Source organism: Littorina saxatilis, linkage group LG5 (genome assembly GCF_037325665.1).
Source record: "Littorina saxatilis isolate snail1 linkage group LG5, US_GU_Lsax_2.0, whole genome shotgun sequence".
Classification (NCBI taxonomy): Eukaryota; Metazoa; Mollusca; class Gastropoda; order Littorinimorpha; family Littorinidae; genus Littorina; species Littorina saxatilis.
Window position 1 is genome coordinate 21,796,998 of NC_090249.1, and position 20,434 is coordinate 21,817,431.

General features: G+C 41.3%; 2 protein-coding genes across 6 annotated transcripts in view; one reads left to right on the top strand and one right to left on the bottom strand.

The window, feature by feature from the left end:
• Positions 1-312: 312 nt before the first annotated feature.
• Positions 313-10,212, bottom strand: LOC138966563 (inosine triphosphate pyrophosphatase-like). Of its 4 annotated transcripts, none has more exons than XM_070338841.1 (5): positions 10,078-10,176; positions 8,133-8,210; positions 4,265-4,385; positions 2,240-2,432; positions 313-631 (listed from the first exon to the last, which is right to left on the bottom strand). In XM_070338841.1, the coding sequence occupies exons 3-5, from the start codon at positions 4,376-4,378 to the stop codon at positions 339-341; spliced, it is 600 nt and encodes a 199-aa protein (XP_070194942.1). In that variant the 5' UTR covers positions 4,379-4,385; positions 8,133-8,210; positions 10,078-10,176; the 3' UTR covers positions 313-338. The 4 variants fall into 4 exon arrangements, with proteins under 4 accessions (XP_070194942.1, XP_070194940.1, XP_070194943.1 ...); XM_070338839.1 differs by lacking the exon at positions 10,078-10,176 and adding an exon at positions 8,533-8,577; XM_070338842.1 differs by lacking the exon at positions 8,133-8,210 and having other exon boundaries at positions 10,078-10,212.
• Positions 10,213-10,358: 146 nt separating this feature from the next.
• LOC138966554 (HBS1-like protein) overlaps positions 10,359-20,434 on the top strand; it is a 52,542-nt gene continuing 42,466 nt past the window's right edge. The window contains exons 1-2 of one of the 2 annotated variants that reach the window (XM_070338824.1): positions 10,359-10,532; positions 19,953-20,021. In XM_070338824.1, the coding sequence (XP_070194925.1) occupies positions 10,490-10,532; positions 19,953-20,021 (112 nt within the window). In that variant the 5' untranslated portion in view covers positions 10,359-10,489. The remainder of the gene's footprint in view (positions 10,533-19,952; positions 20,022-20,434) is intronic. The other variant, XM_070338825.1, reaches the window with a different exon arrangement.

Genomic DNA, 20,434 nt, shown 5'->3' on the forward strand with positions numbered 1-20,434 from the left:
CTTGTCAATTTCACTGCCTTTGCTATGAGCGGTGGACTGACGATGCTACGAGTATACGGTCTTGCTGAAAAATGGCAGCTACTTGACTAAATATTGTATTTTCGCCTTACGCGACTTGTTTTTGTTTTAGGGGGAGCGGCAGCTAGGATCCTTTTACAGATACAACTTACACACACTACTACGGAACTCTCAGGAATCTCTGAAACAAAAACTATTCACTTGCAAATAATAATTTTACACAGAGACATACTTTAAGATGTCATTCACATTCTTAACATCATCCACCAAATTCGAAACAAAAAATTCAAAATATTCTGTCTACTTCACATTACTTTTATTCAACTTGACGTTCTTTGCTTGAGAAAATCTTTCAGCAGTGCCATGGCCCGTCCTCTGTGAGAAATGCCATTTTTTGTTTCTTTGACCATCTCTGCATATGTTTGATCAAAACCGTCAGGCTGGAAGCATGGGTCCCAGCCAAAGTCTGTGGGACCTCTCGGTTGCACAATGGTGCCATTGCATCTGCCTGGAAACAGTTCTACAGGAGCTTCAGGCTCACCGCTGGAGAAACCATATATACACACGGCATAGGCCGACTTGTCCTCAAAACCTGCCAGCATCTTGTGTAAGCCTGAAAAAAATAGATAGGATAGCTAGAGATAGGTTTTGTACATTTTCTACATCTTTTTTACAGTATGGTTGAACACACCACTACTACCACTACCACTCATTAGCTGATAAACACCCTCAGCTTTAAATCTTTCCTTCCCTTTAAGACCCTCATTCCTCAGAATTCCTATTCTGATTCATAATTACATCTATCTATATCTATATATACGGCGTGTGTGTGTGTGTGTCTGTCTGTCTGTCTGTGTGTTCGCGATGCACGGCCAAAGTTCTCGATGGATCTGCTTCAAATTTGGTGGGCATATTCAGGTAGACCCCGGACACAATCTGGTCGATGAAAATTTTAAACACGTGTTCTAAGCGCGGTGCGGTGAACCGATTTTGGTTTTTCTGTTCATTCATTCAGATCCATTCCCAGTAACTCTTCCTTATCTTCTCCAGTGTTTTGCGCGTTTATCTCCCTTCCTTCGTGTGGCGTCAATCACGTACGGTATTTGCAAGAATACTGAATGAGAAAGTTTCATCTTCCGATCACAGCTACGGTATCATCCTCAACTCAGGTCAAAATAAGTACGGCTCATTCTCTGAGATAACTGGCCATAGCCGTTGAGCGATGACTGATCAGAATGCTACGGTATGACAAGCAGCTTCAGATATTCCCGTTACTATTTTTAGAAGGTCACTGTCCAGAACGCTTTCCTTGCACCCGTTGTCCTCACTGTAAAAGTGCAAAGGTCGAATCTATTTATAGCCACGCGAAAAATCCACTGTCATCTATCTCTATATATCTATATATATATATATACGGCTTCTCTGTGTGTGTGTGTGGTGTGTGTGTGTGTGTGTGTGTGTGTGTGTTTGCATTGCGGTGAACCGCAGTGAATAAATACTCTGTTTCGCGATACGAATTACGAAAATAAACACTTTTTTGTTCGGCTCTACTTCTTCACTTCTTTCACTTCCGCCACACAAAAGCAGCGCTTTTCTGCACAGGTAGTACATCTAAGTATTGCAATTCGTGTACAAAATCCCTCCCATCTTCAAAATATTGCCACTAATATATACTACCCCTCCCATTGTAAATATTCTACATCAAATTTGGTGGGCATATTCAGGTGGACCACGGGCACAAACTGGTGGATGAAAATTTTCAACACGTGCTCTAAGCCGGCGAACCGCCACGCTGCATACTCTGTCTCGCGATTCACCCGGCAAAGCCGGGTATTCCTCTTGTCTTTTATATATAAATGTACTTCCATTTTTAGACTGCCTCTCTTTTACAAGTCAATTCTCTTAAATTGTTGGTGGCCTTAAAAAGGCAGGGGTGGGAGGGGGTGAAGGGTTGGGTTCGACTGCATTCAGTTCTCTCCTCCGACACAGACAGACATATGTTTGCATGCACTCATGCCTACACACACTCTCACTTTCCTTCTCACAAGTCCAGAACATAATGCAATAAAGATGAACTCCTGCTCTGCTAAGCAAATGAGACACTATCTCTGTCCCTCCTCTCTAGATCCATCTCTTTTCATTGCAAAGCTTACAAAATAAAAGTTACATAAAGTTGTATCATCTCTTCCCAACCCCCTAGGTTTAAAACACAGTGACATACCAACTGGGCCAATCTCTTTGAGGAACCACTTGATGTAAGGGCCTGGCATACCACCAAGCGCGTTGAAACACAGACTGGTATCCTCCACTATCACAGGACCTTTGATATGTTGTGCTGCCAGGGTACACTTTGCTCGCGTTACTTCTTCAGGTGTGCCTTGGTATTCTGGTAAATCAATGTCAATGCTGACTACCTGCAAGAGAAGATAGGTTCAGAAGAGCAGCATGTGGTGCCATTTTCTTTATAAACAATGCACCCTTTGAAAGTACAACAAATATTTACATAGAGAGTACACACCGAGTTTCAGTGGATATTAAAAATTAAATATTGTTCAAAGTTACTGGATCAAGAAAAAAATCGAGATTGCAAATGATACAATGTATTCCCAAATGATTTTTTTATTTTTTGGATAGATGTCTTTGATGATGCCATATCCCCAATTAAAAACAAGATGAGGCCGCATTGTAGGTACCACATTTTTCAATTAAATCGTTGAATATTTTGTCAAACAAATTTTTGACACAGTCTGGACTATGGGATTGTATTTCAGGTTGGAAGAATAAAACTCAATTTAGTAATTTGTTCATTCTTCTTCTTCTGCGTTCGTGGGCTGAAACTCCCATGTACACTCGTGTTTTTTGCACGAGTGGAATTTTACATGCATGACCGTTTTTTTACCCCGCCATTTAGGCAGCCATACGCCGTTTTCGAAGGAAGTAATTTGTTCATAAAAACATTATGCCCCCCCCAAAAAAGGAAAAACAGACATAAAAGTCATTTAATTGTATTCTTTATTATTTCCTGCATCCAAAAATATTCGATATCATGTTTTTCATTTTGAAAAATGTGCTCAGAATTCAAGAACCTCTGTTTTGTGCAAATTACGTTCAAAGTTCACATGCTTTGCCTAAACCAGGTCGACCTGTCTCAGTTTACGAGTTTTCTTGGCATTGCTGCTCTAGGTGATGACTGATCCAATACTTTTAGTGCTGATCTTTTAGTTTTGGGTCGAAAGGTTGACTGAATATTTTGATATCGCTTTCAGCAGCTTGTTATCAGTTCTGCTTGCATGGCATTTGATTTCACCAAAGCTGACTATTAACAAAGAAACGAAAGTTATTGCATTTAATATATTTTATTAAGAGTATTTTGAAAGAGTTCTGATTATTTGATCACACACAGAAACATATACATTCCTGTAAAAAAGAAAAAAAATGTATGATTACAATTATTTTGTTATGAATTAAGCTTGATTTATTTTCGGTTAATTAGAAGTGTTGTGTCTCATTATTACATATATCTTTTTTGTCGTGTTTATTGCAATTTTTATTAATTTTATTCATGTAACCCTAGGGGGTTTTTGAAATAAATATTGACTTGACTTGACTATCGGTCAAATCATTAACAACTCTATATATGCACTTTTCTGCTGCAATCATATGTTTCACATTCACACAGACAAGCAATTTTACAAATAAGCAGCAACTTCGGGCTAGTGTGATTTCAAGGACCATCAACCCTGCCCTGGTGATCGCCTCTTCATAATGACCACCTGCCCGCAATAACCACTCCTAAGGGTCCAAACAAGTTTCCCCTCTCTGTATAAATCACCCTTTTTAAGTGACCACCTGTCAATAATGGTCACTTTTGGTCGGTCCCTTGGATGGTAGACATATATACAGGTTTTACTTTTTTTTTAAGAGTTCATCATGTACATGACTTTGTATTTGTTTACTGATTCATTAATATTTTGTTAGGCACTTAGAACTATGGTAGAATTAGCGCGATATAAATACCCTTATTATTCTTATTCTTATTATACATTTATACAGTGGAACCCCCCTATTAAGACCCCCAATTTAAGACTCGCTCCTTTTTAAGACCCTGTTTTCACAGATTTTCTGTTCATAACCTGTGTAAATGTACCCCCATTTTAAGACTTCCTCCTTTCTAAGACCTGATTTTGTCAGATTTTTGGAGGTCTTAAAGGGGAGGTTCCACTGTAGTATTATTATACATTTATACCTGTTTCTCAAACTCGGGTCCAAGGATCTTGACAAACTCCTCCAGCTTCTTCTTGTTGCCAGTGACCAGTGTGATGGGACGAGACATCTTGGTCAGCTTCACTGCCTTCAGCATTCACTGTCTGACAACGGTGTTACAGATAAAAATAACGTTCATTTACTTCAGGGCAATACATTTTCAATAATTTATAAAGTAGACAGGGGGAATGCGCATGTTAAAATCCGAGGACAACAAGCTCATAGACTATACATTAAATGATGAATTGATGGTAAAATAAACGAAGCATAGGTAACCATATAGTAGACAAAACAACGCGTTCGCTTGAACTGTAATATATGTATCATGAAAACAAACGGCACACTAGTAAACTGAACACTGTGCATCTCACTGTCAATGTTTGCATGGCATGTGTCTACAAGAGAGAGTGAGCACAAATGAGTTGATCAGTGCATGTGTGTGTGTGTGATACTGCATGCAGCAACGTTTTGCAGACCGTCATTTTCAATTTCACTATAATCTTGATCTTTCCTCCACATGAACAAGATTTGTATTGATTCCGATTTAAATTTGGTCTTGGCTAGAGAACTGACGAGTTGGTTACGGAGCCCCCAGGCTTGAGAACCGGTAAGTGGGTTACAAGGCCCCCAGGCTCAGGCTCGATTTTCTTCTAAAGTTCTTTTTGGTCTTTTTTACATTTAGTCAAGTTTTGACTAAATGTTTTAACATAGAGGGGGGAATCGAGACGAGGGTCGTGGTGTATGTGTGTGTGTCTGTCTGTGTGTGTGTGTAGAGCGATTCAGACTAAACTACTGGACCGATCTTTATGAAATTTGACATGAGAGTTCCTGGGTATGATATCCTCAGACATTTTTTTCATTTTTTTGATAAATGTCTTTGATGACGTCATATCCGGCTTTTCGTGAAAGTTGAGGCGGCACTGTCACGCTCTCATTTTTCAACCAAATTGGTTGAAATTTTGGTCAAGTAATCTCCGACGAAGCCCGGACTTCGGTATTGCATTTCAGCTTGGTGGCTTAAAAATTAATTAATGACTTTGGTCATTAAAAATCTGAAAATTGTAAAAAAAAAATTTTTTTTTATAAAACGATCCAAATTTACGTTCCTCTTATTCTCCATCATTTTCTGATTCCAAAAACATATAAATATGTTATATTTGGATTAAAAACAAGCTCTGAAAATTAAAAATATAAAAATTATGATCAAAATTAAATTTTAGAAATCAATTTAAAAACACTTTCATCTTATTCCTTGTCGGTTCCTGATTCCAAAAACATATAGATATGATATGTTTGGATTGAAAACACGCTCAGAAAGTTAAAACGAAGAGAGGTACAGAAAAGCGTGCTATCCTTCTCAGCGCAACTACTACCCCGCTCTTCTTGTCAATTTCACTGCCTTTGCCATGAGCGGTGGACTGACGATGCTACGAGTATACAGTCTTGCTGCGTTGCATTGCGTTCAGTTTCATTCTGTGAGTTCGACAGCTACTTGACTAAATGTTGTATTTTCGCCTTACGCGACTTGTTTCTTCTTTCTCTTAAAAGACATCAATGGAGATCAGTTTTATACTCAGAAAGACTTGTATTTCGGCAACAGCGCGACCACTGATGAGCCACTGACCGTAGCGAGAGAGTTTGCAGGTGTCAGAGATTCTGTCAAAGTAACTCGATGCAAAGCAGACTTATCTTTTGCCATAACCAAAACAAATTTGTTGTTTTTTGTTTGTTTCCATGTTAATGATTTATGTACTGCATTTTGTTAACTAATCAGTGCTGCTTCTAGCCTCGGGACCAGTGATTTATGTTGCTTGGTTCGCGCCGGGACGAATCAGCGACTCGTGAGCTTTGATGTGTCAATCTTAGTACGATCACCTTGAAATGCCTTGAAATAAAGAATAGAGCAAAATAAAAGAAAGGAGTGTAAGAACGAAAAAAGAAGTTAAATAAGATTTTAAAAACCAATCAAAAAACAAAACAAAAAACCCCACAAGGAATAGCAGGGCTTAAACCCTTGACCTCAAGAACCTTCGCACAGTTCTCTAACCACTGAGCTAAGAACAGATACCTGCTAGGAGTGGAAAAAATAAGAATGTCTATTCTGTGAGATACCGGTGACTGCCAGTTCTCGAGCCTGGGGGCTCACTCCGTAACTGACTCGCCGGTTCCCGAGTCACTCCGATAAAAGAAAGGTTAATTGTAGCAAAACAAGAAGGTTAAAAAATTGCTGAGTTCAGTGGCTGACAGAAATATAGAATCAGTTACTCGGGAGCTTTGTGGCAGAATGACCGAGGTCTTTTACGTGCCACAGTGGTGACACAGGGGTGGAACATGGATACCGTCTCTCTGAGTCTGCACATAAAGTTGACCCGTGTCCCTCCCAGCCTGGACCCTAGCAAGGACATTACCACATGAGTAAAGGCAGATTATAGTATTTATACTGCAGAATCAAACAAGTCGCGAAAGGCGAAAATACAACATTTAGTCAAGTAGCTGTTGAACTCACAGAATGAAACTGAACGCAATGCAACGCAGCAAGACCATATACTCGTAGTCCACCGCTCACGGCATAGGCAGTGAAATTGACAAGAAGAGCGGGGTAGTAGTTGCGCTGGGAAGGATAGCACGCTTTTCTGTACCTCTCTTCGTTTTAACTTTCTGAGCGTGTTTTTAATCCAAACATATCATATCTATATGTTTTTGGAATCAGGAACTGACAAGGAATAAGATGAAAGTGTTTTTAAATTGATTTGGAGAATTTAATTTTGATAATAGTTTTTATATATTTAATTTTCAGAGCTTGTTTTTAATCCGAATATAACATATTTATATGTTTTTGGAATCAGTAAAAAATGATGGAGAATAAGATAAACGTAAATTTGGATCGTTTTATAAAAATTTTTCTTTTTTACAATTTTCAGATTTTTAATGACCAAAGTCATTAATTAATTTTTAAGCCACCACGCTGAAATGCAATACCGAAGTCCGGGCTTCGTCGAACATTACCCGACCAAAATTTCAACCAGTTTTGTTGAAAAATGAGGGCGTGACAGTGCCGCCTCAACTTTCACGAAAAGCCGGATATGACGTCATCAAAGACATTTATCCAAAAAATGAAAAAAACGTCTGAGGATATCATACCCAGGAACTCTCATGTCAAATTTCATAAAGATCGGTCCAGTAGTTTAGTCTGAATCGCTCTACACACACACACACAGACAGACAGACACACACACGCACATACACCACGACCCTCGTCTCGATTCCCCCCTCTACGTTAAAACATTTAGTCAAAACTTGACTAAATGTAAAAACAAGAAAGGCTCTGCACATTGATAAAAATAATCCAAAAGAAACTTATATGATGGATGGTCGTATTCTGGAGATCACTAATGCTGAGAAGGATTTAGGCGTTGTGGTGGATGGGGGCCTATCTTTTGAAGACCACATACACGAAACAGCAAAAAAAGCTAACAGAGTCTCTGGCATGATAGTCCATAACATTGAGTACAAGTCAAAAGACATCATGGTCTCTCTTTTCAAATCGCTTGTTCGCCCTATACTTAAGTATGGGAATGTGGTATGGTCACCCTCATTAAAGAAACATATAATACTCATTGAAAGTGTTCAGCAGCGTTTCTCGAAAAAAATTGCTGGCACCCAGGGGAAATTCCTTAATATGCCAAGCCTAGAGTACAGGAGGTTGCGAGGCGATATGATCGAGACCTATACAATATTGCATAATCTTTATGATACGCGCTACTAATTCACTACTCCTGTTACATATATGAGGGTTCGAGCACAAGAGGTCATGATTTTAAATTTAAAAAGAAAACCTGTTAAAAACTAACCTGTATGCAAACGTCTTTACTAATCGTGTTGTAAATAACTGGAACAACTTGCCACCCAACATTGTGTCAGCAGGAACACTAAACACAAAAACATACTTGACAAGCACTGGAGGCAATTTTTGTTCTCTACAAATTTAACTCAATTGAGGTCGTCCTAGGACGTACGCAGCGCACAAATATAAAAAAACAATATTTTAAATCACTTGTTGAAATACATAGCAGGCAAAAGGCTGAAAAGCCTATCACAGTATCAGCCCGCTTATGCATAGATGAGTTATGTTAATGTTATGTTATGTTATGTTGTTGGAATTGACAAAACAAAACGTTACTAAGATATCATACTGCAACAAATTATTACTCCAAATTTTAGTCAGGTTCCCAATCGGCACCTTTCTGTTACCTTGAAACTTGCTCTGAAAGTTCTAAAATACCAGGAGATTGGCCATCACCCCTTTCATCCTGAAGCAGCTAGCAGACGTATTAGCTTACCCTATTAGCAAAATCTTCACTCTGTCTATGGATGAAGGGGTGCTACCAGAAGACTGGAGAACAGCGAATGTCTCACCAATCTTTAAGAAAGGGAGCAAGCAAGAACCAGGGAACTACAGACCAGTGAGCCTGACGTGCATCCTGTGTAAAGTGATGGAGAAACTAGTGAGAAGTAGCATAACTCAGCACCTTGAGGAAAACGACCTGATCAGCAGAGAGCAACATGGTTTCGTCAAAGGAAGATCTTGTGTCACTCACCTCTTGGAAGTACTGGACGACTGGACCTCAGCTATGGAGGATGGGTCTTGCATTGACGCCATTTATATGGATTTCAAAAAAGCATTTGACACGGTTCCTCACGGGCGTCTACTATCCAAGCTCAAAGCAATTGGACTACAGGGGAAACTCCTGAACTGGATCCAAGCCTTCCTAAGCAATAGGCACCAGCAAGTTGTTGTTAACGGCTCTCACTCAGCACCAGCACCAGTTACTAGTGGTATCCCACAAGGCAGCGTACTGGGCCCAGTTTTGTTTGTCATGTACATCAATGACCTGCCACGAGTGGTGAACAACAGTGTGAAGCTTTTCGCTGATGACACCAAGCTCTACGCAAGAAGTGACTCAACCGAACTCACAAACTCAATCCAAGATGACTTGGACAGACTCCAGGAATGGTCAGAGACATGGCTCTTGTCCTTCCACCCCCAGAAATGTCACACCATGAAAATAGGTCCAAAGAAATCGGACGCAAAATACCACATGACAAACTCAGCAGATGGAGTACAGCATGACCTATCTGAAACGACGCTAGAGAAAGATCTAGGTGTGCACATTGACGACAAACTGTCTTTCAAGGAACACATTACAACATCAGTATCAAAGGCAAACAGAGTACTTGGAGTAATTAGAAGAACCTTTCAGAACTTGGACAAGGAAACCTTCGTACAGCTGTACAAAAGCTTGGTCAGGCCCATTCTAGAATATGGTCACTCAGTCTGGAATCCACAGGCTAAAGGGCTCTGCAAAGACCTAGAGAATGTCCAGAGAAGGGCAACAAGGATGATTGGAAGTCTGAAGGAACTGTCATACTCAGAAAGGCTTAGGATCCTGGGAATTCCTTGTCTCCAGCATCGTCGGCGCAGGGGTGATATGATTGACACTTTTAAATACCTCAAAGGTATATACATTACCCAGAAACCCAATCTACACAAACCCCCACCCACTGAAAGGGACATGAGAGGAAACAGTCTTAAACTGTTTAAAAACTTTGCCAAGTCAAAAGTAAGGAGTGCCTTCTTCGCAGACAGAGTTGTCTTAGACTGGAACACCCTGCCCGAAAACGTTGTGACAGCTGATAGCGTTAACTGCTTTAAAGCACGACTGGACAGCCACTGGAAAGACACATCAAGTGTCTACACACCAAGCTGCTACTAGCCCCCCCGCGTATGCAGCTTACCTTTGTGGATCGGCGTACAGGTTTTTAACCTAAATCGTCGTACAAGTACAAGTACAAGTACAAGTGTTCGCAATCACAATGTTTATGCAAGGGACTTAACTCTGCATTAATTTTAACAATCTGCAGGTGGTCTTTATCTTCTTTATTTAGTTCCGTAAATAGCCATGATTACGCTCCTCGTCTTCACAATAAAACAGAAAAAAGTACCTAAGAATTTTAATGGATACAAAATCAAATCTCTGAGTTGAAATACTTACCTTTATTATTTTTTTTAAATACGAAACTAATTTTGTTACTTTCAACCCCACGGACTACTTCCGCCATGCTGCGTCAAAAGAAAATTACGCGGATAGTCTGATACTCTACAATTTCCATCTTGTACGTTGTGGAGACCTTTCTAACGGTGAAAAAAATGTCACGTCACCGAATAGTCCGTCGGATGAACTACGAGGATGGTGAGATGTTGTGATTTTTTTACCAGTAGCTACTAGTTTTGTCTTGCACATCCATTTATTTGCTCATGTTCGATCAATCAATGTTGCACAAAAAATCAGATCCGATCAAGTTAAAATAGCAAACAAGTGGTTCTTTACTGGCCAGAAAAGAATAATTTAAAAGAGAGTGGGGGTTAGTGAGGGGAAGGTAATTTGAGCAGGAGTATGGTAGCTGCTAGACTGATGCAATCCGCTTAGCTGTTGTCAGTTGATTATAAAGAGAAGAGAAGGCGCCAGGGCAAATCGCGTAAAGCTTGCCTACCAACCCACCCATGTTTGTACTATCCACTTTATCTTTCACTCTAGGGAAATTACGCGCACCAACCAAATGAGAATAGTTGCCCTGTACGAGGATTTCCTCACTATTCTAAGAAGCGGTACCTATAAAGGGCGAAAAGACAACTAAAGACGGCTAAAGACAACTAAAGATGGCTAAAGACAACTAAAAGAAGCTTTTTTTAATCGAATTCAGAGTCGACAGACATGATAAAAAACAATGTCTAAGAATGTTTCAAATAATAGCGATGCAGTTTGATGACGAACAATATCAACTGAAGCAACATTATAATTTACCGTACTTTCGGGACTATAGGGCGCACCATTCTATATACGGCGCACCCCCATATTAAAAAAAAAAAATCGCAAAAAATCGTTTTTTACACGATTCAACACGATTAACGATGAAAAAAAACCAAAAAACGCGCCTTATAAGTTTTAGTCCCGAAAGTACGGTATTCAAGCAAATGTAATCAGATTCACCCCACGATAACCAAACAGCTCATTTTCGAGTCATACTGCCACTGAAAAGCTCATCACACACACAAACACACACGCACACACACACTCTTCTTCTTCTTCTTCTTCTTCTTCTTCTTCTTCTTCTTATCGTGGCGTGGTGCGGTCGGCTCGTGGCCGTTTTCTTTGGCCTGGCTTGCGACCCTTGTGCGCAGGAGCACGTGCCGTTGTTTTCCCGTCCGTTGACGTCACCCGCCCTGGATTCGTGCTTGTTGACATGAAGCGTTTGAAGTGTTTTGACCTCTGGGCAGCTGATTTGCTCAACCAGTCATCCCGTCTCAAGTTGAAAGTCTTGTACTCCTCTGCAAGCGGGTATTCTCCCAGACCAAGGAAACACCTCTCGACTTCGCGGTACTTCTCAACTACAACATCGTGCAGTATGGAGACCAACTTCGGAAGCTGACAGGATTTCCAGGACGTTTCTTGTTTCAAAACGTGGTTGAACGATTCTGAGTTATTGTTCGTCCAAAGGGCATGTTGCATCAGCAGCCCTGGTTTGTCCAAAGCTCGGAAGTTGTCCTCCAAAAGATGAGTGAGTTTTTCCAGTCTTTTCTTGATGGGGTTTGGAGCGGTCCCGTTTGGAGGGTATCTGGCAGCCAGATGTCTCAAACCGTCGTTCATTTCTTGTGTAGAACGGCTGTTCTTCAAAATGCCATCGTCTCCAAATACTTCTCCCTTCAACGCCTTGCATTCTTGTTTTCTCATACCTTGGTCCTTGAGGAAGTTGTTGAAGTTGTCCTTTACGTGTTTTGTACACACAAGTCTCAGGCTACGCGGGAATGCTTGCTGGGCAGCTCGGCGGATGGCGCCTTCCTCGTCGCTTCCTATAACAGGTGTGGCAGAGGCTGGGAAAAGGCCTGCAAGGTGACGGAAAAACTCATTGTACATTTCCGTGTCACTTGATCCATGGATGAAGGTCGGGCCTGGAAATATGGGATGATCGCCATCAGATCGTTTTGTGACACTTAGGTTTTTGAAGACCGTCGGGGTCACATGTAGCGGTCCCAAATTGAACGTCTTATGGTTTGAGTGAACAGGTGTCATCAGACTGAGCACTCCACTCCAAACTGAAAGTTGTACCATCATTTTTTTCTTTCCTTCTGGTTTGAGTGAACTATCACTCACTCACTCAAATCAACAACAAAATGACAAATTTAAAAGACTTTTTTTTATTGAGTTCACACACACAAAATAAATAAATGAATAAGAACGATCGAGGGGTGGGAAAACATAAAAAAAAATAGCTACACACAAATTGGCCCCATACTTTTCGTTCTATATGCCTCCCCTGTGTCCGATGTTATCAGTCGCCATGCGTTGTCGCACGAGAGTTTCGCTGATGATACACAGCTTCATCAGTCTGCCCCTCTTGCTGAAGTTGACGTTCTGGTATCTCGGACACAGGATTGCATTGCGGACCTCAGTGATTGGATGTCTTTAAACAAACTCCAGTTAAATAGTGACAAAACCGAAGTTATGCTGGTCTGTCCCAAGAAATTTCTCAATCACCCTTCTCTTCCTGCCTCTCTCACTGTCAACGAACTACCTATCTCTTTCTCTCCGTCTGTCCGCAGCCTTGGCGTCACTCTCGATCCAACTCTCTCTTTCCAAAAACACATCTCTAACATCTGCAAGTCCGCCTATCTAGAGCTGCGCAAGATTAGTTCAGTCCGTCACTACCTCACCACTGATGCAACCAAAACGTTAGTGTGTTCTCTAGTCCTCTCAAAGATAGATTATTGCAATTCTCTTCTGGCCGGTCTCCCTAAGTACCTTTTAGATAGACTTCAAAGGATCCAAAATAACGCTGCCCGCCTGGTCTTCAAATCTTCCAAGTATGAACACGCCACACCCCTTCTTCACTCTCTACACTGGCTGCCTATCACGAAAAGGATCGAATACAAACTCTCCTCTCTTTCTTTTGCCGTCGTTTCTGGTTCTGCCCCAGAATACTTCTTAGAACTCCTCAATCTCTACACCCCCTCTCGTCAGCTTCGCTCCGCCGCCGACACTCGACTCTTCCGACTCCCCACAGTGCAAACAAAGACATGTGGCGAGAGGTCCTTCGCCTATCAAGCCCCTGTGACCTGGAATAGATTACCTCTGCCTCTCAGACACACAGATTCTCTCACTACATTCAAAACAAATCTCTAGCGCAAGTGATTTCCCCTCCAGCATCTCCCCACCCACCCCATCCCGCCCCACCTCACCCCCTACCTAGTGCCTAAAATAACGTGTATATATATTTTCTGCGCTTTGTGTCAGCACTGTTTGTGTGTGTGTAAATAGTATTGTTGACACGTTTTTATACAGTAGCCTTATGTGGTTCTTGTGCCTAGGCTGTGTATTGGATTGTCATTGTATGCCTGCATCATTAGTTGTCAGTAATTATTACATGTGCTGATTGTTCTCTTTGCCTGCGCGCGTATAGTATGTTGGTTATGATTGGTCATAGTATGTTTGTTTATGTTTGGTCGTTATCTTTGCCTGTGCGTGTATTGTATGTTTGGTCGTTTTCTTTGCCTGTGCATGTATAGTTTGTTGGTTATGTTTGGTCGGTTTCTTTGCCTGTGCGTGTATAGTATGCTTGGTCGATGTATGTATTGTAAAGCGCTAAGAGTAGACATTTTTCTAGAATAGCGCTATAAAAGTTTGCATTATTATTATTATTATTAAATAATTCATAGGTTGTCTTTAGTTGTCTTTAGCCGTCTTTAGTTGTCTTTAGCTGTCTTTAGCCGTCTTTAGCTGTCTTTAGCCGTCTTTAGTTGTCTTTAGCTGTCTTTAGCCGTCTTTAGCTGTCTTTAGCTGTCTTTTCGCCCTTTATAGGTACCCCTAAGAAGAAGGGACTGAAGCTCTGACGATGTTTAACTTTTATATCAATAAATGGGTGAGTTGGTGGCACTGGCAGAACTCAAGGGAAGGCCAAAAGGGGGGGGGGGGGGCTGAATGGGCAGTTGGGAGGTTACAGACTAATTTGAGGTCGTCGAGCGGGTCGACCAGGAGTTTTAACTCACAGGGCACGGTTTGTACCACTTTAAGAACCAGCCTGGGTGTTGAGGTACACCCCTGCTAAGTAAAGTAAAAGATGACTGTTGAAGTTGTCACAAGGACTTCAGGTTGTATTATAAATACTTGGAATTGGATATATGGCTCGTTCTCAAAAAAGGTGTACCAGAGAGGGGTCAGCCATTTGAAAGCTTATTTTAGGGAATAATTAAGTGTTAGAGATAAACTTTGTGTGCTATTGTGAAATAAAACATTGTAGAACCTGCAAAAACTATTTGTGGTGTGAAAGACTTTAAAATATTTGAAAAAAGTGTGTTTTGACCCGTTCGACAGCTTCCGGTTTGTGACATCGCCAACAGTAGGTGAAAAGTAAACTCATTCACACAAATTCCGATCCTGAGACTTGAATGACTTCGTTTTCAAACAGAAGCTTTAAAATAGCTTCAAGTAAATATAATGCAAAGGTAAATTATGCTGACATGCTTTAAAGGTGAAAATATTTGCCCCGGTTTTCAAACCTTATAAACGTCACTGTTTGATTCCACTTCACTACATTCGAAAAGATCGTCTGCTCGAGGAGGAACTCGTCATATGCGAACTATTTCTTTTTTGTTTTGCACACGACACACATCTGAGGGATGTGTACATCCAAGATTTTAACCAAAAAACAACGAAATGTACCGGTATTTTCCGGGTTACAAGGCGCTACAGCGCATAAGGCGCACCCCCTTCTTTTAAAAGAAATTGTAATCCAGTCACCCATTGGGCGCAGCGGGCCGATAGGGCGCACCAAAATTGAAAAAGTATACCGGTAACAAACGGTCGAAGAATGAAAATAAGCCGCACATCAAAGGAAGAATACAGAGTGAAAATATGTGTGCTCTGTGTGTGCATCAAAGGCAGGTCCATTGTGATAGCTGGGTTGCCTTGTTTATAGACACTGACCTTCCCAGGGGTCAATGACCCAGTTTTAGTTATGAGAGGTGGGTCCCCTGTCATATCTGAGAGAGGAAACACTTCCTGCACCGGGGTCAGTGACCGAGTTTAACCTATGGGGCAGTCTCTTTGATGTCTTGAGAGGAAACTTGGCCAGGGTGGTACCTTGTAGCTGAAACATGCATTATCACAAGTTGTTTGACTGGTACTCAGGCGGTCTCTTTGATTTTTTTCGTATTTCATACACGGATTAGGCCCTTGTTATACAAGGTGCAGGGGTCAAACTGGAGGAAAAAAGTCCCGCCTTATGACCCGGAAAATACGGTATGTTAAAGTTAAAGTAGTTTGCACCTAACCATCATGGCTTCCACTGCAGACTGTTACGATTATAAATCGATAATCACATACATCGTCAGTTATACCAACTCCTGAGAACTCTTTCCTATCGCGTATAGCTAAACACACACAGGGATTAATCCTGACACAGTTTTGAGCACATGTGACTGCCTGAATCGCCATATTGCTCTATTCAAATTTCGCTTCCTACGTCTTTCGCCTCTGTTACGAGTATAATCAGATGTAGCTAATATTGCTTATTAATTTACTTCATTTTAGCACTTACATTAGTCTTTTTTTCCATGTATTCATTGTGAAGTGCTCAAGATTAAAAACAAACATCTTTACTACTTTAGTCTTTAGGTTATCATTTTGATTTTTCCGTCATTTTGGTTTCCACATGACATTTATATTATACAGTAAAACCTGCATCTAGCGGACCCTTATTTCGGTGGACACCTTAGCATAACGGACAATTCAAGTGAGGACGGATGTATTTTACACTCAAAAACACCTTAAAAGAGCGAACACCTCAAAGGCGCGGACGCGTAAACCCTTTTTTTGCCTCGATTGGGTTCGTTACTTGTCAACAACGGACAAACCCTTGAAGCAGACAGCTTTTAGCAGACGCTGGTCCGCCATCTTGGTTCTGCAAATACAATATCGCTGGCGATGTGAACGCGCGAGAAGCTTATTTTGTAAGCCAATGACAGCACTTGAAAGAAGTTGATTTTTGTATGGTGCACGCTCATTGGTCGATGCCGTGAACTCAAAAACAAAAACACGGGTTTCTACTTTCTGTACTGTGATGCATCTTTGTCTCATCCTTCGTCTTCGTCTCATCATGTCAAAACGAAAAATTTTGACTTTAGAAGAGAGAGTCGATGTCATAAAGAAATTGGACAAGGGGCTGTCCGTTCGAAAAGTTGCAGACGGAAGCCATGTCCCACCCCCGTGTCATCACAATGGCACGTAAAAGACCTTGGTTATTCTGCCATAAGTGCAGGTGGCTGAATACACCTAAACACGCAGACACCTGGGTAGCGCGACTTCGTTGCTGCTAGCTTTCCACTGGGAGGAAGCGACCCGAATTTCCCAGCGATGGGACAATAAAGTAATGAACATGAAATGAACATGAACATGAACAGATGAGCTGAATTGTGGAAAAACTCAAATTTCCAATATAAAAGCTGATCGAACACAAATTCTCAGTCAGTGGGAATCCGGTGCCAAATCGACGGCAACATGTGTTAAGAGAAGAAAAACAACCTATGATGAGTTGAACGAAGAACTCTTCGAGTGGTTTTCAACAGCTCGATCAAAGAATCTTCCCGTGAATGGCCCTTTGCTTCAGGTCGTAAGAAACCGATTGCACCTCTCTCTCTCTCTCTCTCTCTCTCTCTCTCTCTCTCTCTCTCTCTCTCTCTCTCTCTCTCTCTTTTTCCGCAAACCCCAGTGATAAACTTACTGATTGTGGTTTTGTACAACATGTTGGAGACTATCCTTGAACTTTTTCTTTTTGTCTCTTTCTGCATGACTAATGCACAGTTTGGAATTTTTATTAACAATTATTGTTTTTCTGAACATCAAGTTTTGGTTTTCATTTTTATTACATGTAAATTGTAATGAAAGAACTAAACATGCATAGACACTCCATTTATACTGTTCAAAAAAAGAAACGCATAGCTTGTAATATTTGGTTAATTTAGTTATATGGCTACAAGGATATCCACCAAACTGCAGAAAATGTTTATCTGGTCGTCGACCTTTCGTCCATTGCCACAAGTGAGCTCTGCACGTGACGCATGCGTTATCAGTGGCTACAATGTCAAAATTGCTCATTTGGCATGACCACTCGTCATGCTTCAGTGTAATCTCGTGAAACTCGGGGAATATTGAGCTCTCACCATGTCTTCCAAAACCCATAAAAGCGGATTGTTCGCCACAAAGAAATCAGACGACAATTCAGCGACGAAAGATGGCCCGATTGAGCAGAGAAGACCGCCAAATTGCATTGGGTCGTTTACAAGCAGGCCAAAGTCAAAGTGCAATCGCCAGGCACTTCCACGTGTCCCAGAGCACCATCAGTAGACTGTGGGTCAGGTTTCAAGCCACTGGCTCTGTTGCTGACTTGCCACGAGCGGGAAGACCAAGGGCGACAACTGCTGCTCACGACCGCTTCATACGGCTCCGCCACCTCCGGAATCGTTTCCTGTCGGCCTCATCTTCTGTCCAGGCTCTCCCCGGGCCACACCGATTATCGGACCAGACCGTGCGGAACCGCCTGCATGAAGCTGGTTTGAGAGCTCGCAGACCTCACAGAGGAGCTGTCCTCACCCGCCGCCATCGCCAGAACCGAGTGCAGTGGGGCAACCAGCACCTTCGCTGGACCGTCCGGAATCACTGGAGACACGTGTTGTTCAGCGACGAGTCCTACTTCCTGCTCCAGCGACATGATGGTCGGAGGAGGGTCTACCGGAGAGTAAACGAACGTTACGCGCCCAACTGTGTGGATGAGGCACCCGTTCATGGTGGTGGAGGCGTCATGGTGTGGGGGGCGATCAATACCGCTGGAAGGAGCACCCTGGTGCATGTCCAAGGGCGCATAACTGCCCAGCGATACATGGAGGAAATTCTGCGCCCACACGCCCTTCCTCTTCTGGCTGACCAGGATGCCATATTCCAGCAGGACAACGCTCGCCCGCACACAGCACGACTCACCACCCAGTTCCTCACCGACCACCATGTCCAGGTGCTTCCCTGGCCATCCATGTCACCAGACATGAACCCGATAGAACACCTCTGGGATGAATTGGACAGACGTGTGCGCAGGCGAGAAGAAGCGCCGGCAAATCACCGCGATCTATTGCAGGCACTTCAGGAGGAGTGGGACACCATCCCACAGCAAGATATCCGGCATCTGATCCAGTCCATGCCCAGAAGGTGCCGGGCAGTTGTTGCTGCTCAAGGCAGTCACACCCCCTACTGACTTGACAGCCTCGGCACCCAATCGTATTGATTGACTGATTGATTTGAAGATGCAAATGAACTGTGTGTGCATTCAACTGTGTCCATACCAAATTTCAAACAAATAATCTAAATATTGGATTTTCTGTTAATTTTTTCGAAAAATAAAACAAATTTGGCAAGTAGCAACTATGCGTTTCTTTTTTTGAACAGTATACATTTAAATATAAACATGCACACATACATACAATAAAACTACATGTACCACTAACAAACAATCATGTAATTCATTTGGCTGTTTTTTCCAAATTTTTTTTAGCGCATTCATATTCATAAGAAAGGACACCTTGCTACAAAGGACAGTGGCAAGGCTCCCCAAGAGCGTCCTTTGCTCGCAGGTTTTACTGTAATGTTTTCTTTTAATATGAAGCAGCAGATAGCAGCAGATCATTTGGTTTCATTTTTTCTTTAACAATTTGCTGTTTTATAGTTTGTATTGTTTTGTGTGTGTCTGAAGCCCTTAGCTATCAATGAGGCTTTTCTGATGTGAACAAAAAATGTTTAGGTGCTAGGGTCATGCGAAAATTGTGTACACATGCATTAATTACTTCACATACAAATAAACACATTGTCAAACTAAACAAAAAACATCATATGAACACTTCATGTTCTGGTTGTCTTCCATGATTATATTTGGCTGTTTGGTTTCCACGTTACACGACTAAGGTATTGACAATGATGGTATTCAACAGTTCATAACTCAAAAATGCTATGTCTGACAGCTTTCTTTCTTACATTTTCAGATAAAGGAATATTTAAACTATATAAGCCCCAAAAATGATAATGTTTGGACGAGTTTATTTTTTTGAGTCTGTGTCACACATTTGGTACACCTTTTTTGAGAACGACCCATGATATATATTATAATGGAAATAGTAAACGCGCAATATGCATCCAAATATTGCTAATAGTGATAGCGACATACATTCCTGATCAAAAAGATTTTAACTTAGCGCGCTGCACATTTGATTTACTACAGGATTGCTTGCCATGTTTTTGTGGTTTTTGATGTGTGCAGTAGCTTTTGATGTCCATTCATTTAAATTGCCTGTCCCTGTGGAAGCAACGTCACATATATGTCATGAAAACAAGAGAGGGGATTATACATCATTCAGCTTGACGAATAACATGACGGTCATAAAAACTTGAGAGATTACCCACAAGTATTCATAACTGGAAATAAAATCCTGTCAGCATTTGTGATATAAGACTCAAGATTCAAATAAATTGACCAGCTTTAAATTTTTGCCGTGTTACATCTCAGTGATTCTTTTGCAGAGTGTTGTGACGATGATGATGATTACGGACACTCATATGAAGACAGATACAGCGTTTCACCATCAACAGGTATATCTTATTTCCTTTAGTCTTTAGAGTTAACTTGATAGCCAGCTGTAAAAAAATATCTGTTGTAAATAGTTCTTACTAAACTAGCCCACAAACTTTTTGAAAATTGTAAAAGAATATTTAACTTTAATTTAATATTGTTTTATTTTGCATCATTTTTTGTTTTCACTTTTGATTTTTGTTACGTTTTTGTATGGGAGGGATGGCCAAATCGTCCGCCCGGTCGCCAGGGGTGAGTAAATATTCACCGGGCTAGTAGAAACCGTCTGGCTGGCCAATGAAAATTCAGGTCAAATGCAACACTTTTGGTTGTAATATCGAGTTTTAAAGCCGTATAAACACTGCAAATCAACTGTGGGATGTACCGGGCCAGCGACGTTTTTGCCGGGCTTGTGACTTTTTATTTAAGTTAC

Excerpts from the sequence above, each read along its gene's own strand:
- LOC138966563 (XM_070338842.1), bottom strand. The coding sequence starts at position 4,378 with ATGCTGAAGGCAGTGAAGCTGACCAAGATGTCTCGTCCCATCACACTG. Across the intron at positions 2,433-4,264 it reads GACCCGAGTTTGAGAAACAG|GTAGTCAGCATTGACATTGA; the intron begins GTATAAATGTAT and ends CTTCTCTTGCAG. Across the intron at positions 632-2,239 it reads CAAAGAGATTGGCCCAGTTG|GCTTACACAAGATGCTGGCA; the intron begins GTATGTCACTGT and ends TATTTTTTTCAG.